This window comes from Blennius ocellaris (assembly GCF_963422515.1).
Source record: "Blennius ocellaris genome assembly, chromosome: 17".
NCBI lineage: Eukaryota > Metazoa > Chordata > Actinopteri > Blenniiformes > Blenniidae > Blennius > Blennius ocellaris.
Window position 1 is genome coordinate 26,200,380 of NC_137666.1, and position 5,153 is coordinate 26,205,532.

The window sequence follows — 5,153 nt, forward strand, 5'->3', positions numbered from 1 at the left end:
CTGTAATTTTTGTTTTAAATAAAAACAACAGCTTTTGTTTTCACATTATAGATGAGAAGAAAAGAACATTTACATGGTTTAAAAATAAGTCACAAAGGTCAAATTTGAATTAAATTTCAATTTGGATTTGTTGATATTTGATTTGTAAGGAACGTTAAACGTTTTTCACCTGGTTGAGAAGGAAACTGCCTTAATGGACAAATCAGCCATTAATATGTGTTAATAATGTGTTAATAATGTAATGTTCTGACTTGCAGCAGCAGGGATCGGGCCATGACACACTTGAACAAAAGAAGGAAAGAAAGTGTTTGAATGAGATCCACTGTGTGGATTCACTGAGCAGCTGAATGTGTGGAGATATTGGTGTCAGGAGGCCCAGACAGTATCTCCTGACTCTGCCCCATATATATATAAATATATGTATATATATATATATATATATATATATATATATATATATATATATATATATATATATATATATATATATATATATATATATATATATATATATATATATATATATATATATATATAATATACATATATATATCATATTTAAATCATATATATATGATTTAAATAAAAGCGGTAAAGACTCCAAAGATCCATGCAAATGCGCATGCCCAGACATTTTTTTCCCCCAACAAGTTATGAATGTTTAAGGCGGACCAATAAAGCAGACGTGTTGCTTACACAGCGTGGCCTACAATTGTTATTTCCAGCTCTCCGTTTAAGAGATCCGAAACTCGCTGATGTTTTATTGATGCGCGCTTCCTCGAAAAAGTAATGCAGCCTTGTAAATTTAGGTTGGGGGTGAAAAGCCTGCAGGAATTAAATATTTACAGGCAGCTGAATATTTCAGACCGGCACCTTGTCGGTCGCCCTCACAATTTACTTCCACTGCTTGATGTGATGGAGATCTTATCCTTTATTTACCACTTGGTGTTGAATGATTGGCGACCCCGACAGACCAAAGTTAAATCTCCCAATTCTTCTCCTCGCTCAGTATTAAATGCAATAAATCATCTTGCTCCTTTCTTTTTGTAGATATTTGTTTGAAATATTTCACGTTGAAAATATCTTTTTTAGATCTTCATACTGATTGGCTTTTGCTGTAAAGCAGCAGGAGTGAACAGCTTCCTGTGCGGGAGGCATTTCAGAACATGCACAGTGTATAATTCATGCAAAAACATCCCGAAGGGGCTTCAGCCTGAGTGTGTGCGGTGTGCGTGCATGCAAGAGAGTGAGGAGAGAGTAAGGTTGTGTGTGTGTGTGTGCGTGTGTGTGTGTGTGTGTGTGTGTGTGTGTGTGGTGTGTGTGTGTGTGTGTGTGTGTGCGCGCGCGCGCGCGCGCGCATCGGCGGAGGGGGGAGTATCTGTACAAATAATATCAGGCTTTTCCGTCAGAATGAACTTTAGTACTGTACCCAGCCATGAAATAATGTGACCCGACACTTGAAACCATCTGCGCTATCTATCCGCCCTCTTATTTACTAAATCAGCCTGAGCATAAAACGGAGTGTGTCTGATACTAAACCCGAGTAGCCTGGCGGGGCAATCATAATCCTATATACACAAATATTTCTCCACCTCGCTGTGTTTTACAGCCACCACGCATCGGACACACGCACGCGCCTGACATACTGTAACTGCGGCTATACTGTAAATGAAAGGTGTGAGTAAAAATGTGAGGATGCAGCACACACACACACACACACACACACACACACACACACACACACACACACACACACACACACACACACACACACACACACACACACACACACACCACACACACACACACACACCCACACAAATTATTTAACTTATTTTAGTTTGATGGAGAAAATGTGCATATCTATTACTACATGTAGGTGCGCACTGATTTATTTTATTGTGATTAATAAAAAAGGAATTTGGTCCAACTGGAGAACTCAATGGTCGGGGTCGGTTACACTTCCACAGTCATGCAGACATGGAAGATTAAAGTCACCACCATTTTTAAGATAAAATAAAAATAGGGGTTAAAAATATATGTGAGTTCAACATAATAACAGAAAATCTCCCAAAACAGAAAGGTCTGGAATGTCGTTGTTAATTTTTATTAATAACGTATTTATAGAAGCTCCCGACAGGCCTAAAATATGAAATCAAATATATGTGGTCAAACCAAAAACAATATATTTCACAATTTTAAGAAATGTGTCTTCCAAAACAGATGTGTGTGTAGTTTTATCCCGGGGCAGGACGGTCGCCTCCAGTCAGCGGGGATGTCATTTTGCTGCTTGAAGCTGTAATAATGGCTGCGCCTCGTGCGCGCTCCAGCTCCACTATATAGACTGAAGAGTCTTTATTTAACACCGCCCGCCGCACAAAGGCAAGGGGGTGTTTGGGAGGCACGGCGGGGCACATAAATGTCTGAAGACGCGAAGCAAAAAGGTCAAAATGTTTATATTATTTTTGAAAAGGGAGGTGCTGAGATCTCCTTTCCGCCTGATTGGCCGAACTTGACAGTGATTGACGTGTCTCCATGGCAACCGGGCAGCCAATCTGCCAAGTCCAATAGAAAATCATCGGAGGGGGCTTGACTGTCTTTTTTCCCCCCCTTAAAAATACATCTCTGCTCCGGTTCTGTCTTTTTTCCCCCCCTTAAAAATACATCTCTGCTCCGGTTGTAATTCTTTCCTATTCCCAGCCTACCTTGATAAATCCGCCGCGGCTTCCGCTCCTCGGTTCCCGGTTCCCGGTTCCCTCCGCACCGTTCAGCCCTTTGACTGCCAAGTTTGCCCCGGTAGAGGATGCGGTAGCCACCGGCCCCCGCAGCATCGTCCCTCCTCCGCCACGTTTGGCGTTCGGTCGCGGATGCTCAGACGATTGGCTCGGTAACTTTGGGATTGCCTTGGTTTTTTTTCCTTTTTCCTTTTTTTTTCCCCCATTGCCGGGTGTCTTGGATTGTCTTGACTCACGGAACTAAGACGCGGAGGATCGACGCGGAGGCGCGGAGAGGAGAGAGAGAGAGAGAGAGGAGAAAGGAGGGGGAGAGAGGGAAACACAGGAGAAGCCTCCATGTTTCAGCTGCCCATCTTGAATTTCAGCCCCCAGCAGGTCGCCGGGGTCTGCGAGACTCTGGAGGAGAGCGGGGACGTGGAACGCCTGGGCCGCTTCCTCTGGTCGCTGCCCGTCGCGCCTGCGGCCTGCGAGGTCCTCAACAAGAACGAGTCGGTGCTTCGGGCCCGGGCCGTAGTCGCCTTCCACACCGGCAATTTTCGTGAACTCTACCACATCCTGGAGAACCACAAGTTCACCAAAGAGTCGCACACGAAGCTGCAGGCGCTGTGGCTGGAGGCGCATTACCAGGAGGCGGAGAAGCTGCGGGGCCGCCCGCTGGGCCCGGTGGACAAATACCGGGTGCGCAAGAAGTTCCCCCTGCCCAGAACCATCTGGGACGGAGAGCAGAAGACCCACTGCTTCAAAGAGAGAACCAGGCACTTGCTTAGAGAATGGTACTTGCAGGATCCCTACCCGAACCCCAGTAAAAAGAGGGAGCTCGCTCAAGCGACTGGACTCACACCCACACAAGTAGGAAACTGGTTCAAAAACCGCAGACAAAGAGACAGAGCGGCGGCTGCAAAGAACAGGTGAGCCGCAGCGCACCGTCTGGGGATGCTCAGAACGTCTCCAATTTAAAAAAAGAAAAAAAAAGATTTGGAAATACTCTGAAACAAGCACCCTGCGAGCATTGTGATATAATAGACGGCGGGTTTAATAGAGCAAAACAGGCCACAGAGCTGCAGTCAATTCTGACATCACTTCTTGTTATTTAATCCATTTGTTTCTCCTCTGTCTGTCCCCCCCCCCCTTTTTTTTTTTTTACTTTTTTGTTATAGACCTAAATCCCGCTCACAGTGATGGCATTTAATTAAAATATGTGACTAACAAAAACTAATATCTAACATTTATGATTGTGGATAGATCCTTTTAGAAACGTTGTGAATTTTGTTGGCGAACACAACAAATCGATTTAAGCTCAATTTTCCTCAATCCCTATTTTGACGATTGGCTCCATATTAACATTAATGTCACTGATAACATTCATCGTTAATTCAGACGTGAAATCGTTTTAAAATTATTTAATTAATAGTGAGACATTCACAACAATTAAATTAAAAGGTCCAATATAATATTGCGCCGTTTTAAAATGATCTCCTAAAACTACATCTGTATCTTATAATGAAAATAATGTTTTTAATCATAAGGCTTTGTAAATATTTTAGTTTTTAACTGAGTTGCTTCTGTTTCCACGTAAAAAAAAAAAAAAGTTTGTTGAAGCACATTTATAAATATTATGTAATTATTTCAGGATGTCTTTGCTTATTATTTTTGAAGCCAAATTCAAATAGTTGAAATATTGTGTCTGGTTGTCTGTGCGTCCTGTTTCCACTCAGGCTCCAGCAGCAGGTTCTGTCTGGCGGCTCGGTTCGCTCCCTGGCCGACGAGGACGGCACCGTGGACCGTCTGGGGAACTCGTCCAGTCCGGAGGCGAGTCTGTCCAGTAAGGCGGCCGCCTCGGCCATCTCCATCACCTCCAGCGACAGTGAATGTGACATCTGACGCGCAGATCAAGCTCCGTGTTGATGAGTTCCAGGAGGATCCGAGTGAAAGACAATCTAATAAAACAAGTCATAGTGCCTGCGTTGAGTTACACACACACACACACACACACACACACACACACACACACACACACACACACACACACACACACACACACACACACACACACACACACACACACACACACACACACACACACACACACACACTGATTGACGGCTGCCAAAACAAGAGGGGATCTGTGATCTGCGACGTCCTCCTTTTAGGCCTACTTCTGTTTGCTTTTTACCCACGCGTGGAAGATAACTGAACTTAATACGGACGAGACACATTTCACGGACTAATAAACCAACGCTCCAAGATGAGACGTGGAAGAAAAAATAAAAAAAGAAGAAAAATGAAACAAGAAAAAAAAGGGATGAGGGAACCCAAACGCGCCTAACCTGCTGTTCTCTGTGGGTATTTCATGTTGAAAAGAACTGTGATATTTTTACTTTACTTTCAAAGTTTTATAAATAATGTTTATTTGCCTAT

The 5,153-nt window shown here is 43.4% G+C and overlaps 1 protein-coding gene across 1 annotated transcript; it reads left to right on the forward strand.

The window, feature by feature from the left end:
* Window positions 1-3,071: 3,071 nt before the first annotated feature.
* On the forward strand, window positions 3,072-4,616 carry six6a (SIX homeobox 6a; the record flags this gene model as incomplete). Its single annotated transcript, XM_080512773.1, has 2 exons — window positions 3,072-3,643; window positions 4,451-4,616. The coding sequence occupies 2 exons, from the start codon at window positions 3,072-3,074 to the stop codon at window positions 4,614-4,616; spliced, it is 738 nt and encodes a 245-aa protein (XP_080368899.1).
* Window positions 4,617-5,153: the final 537 nt, after the last annotated feature.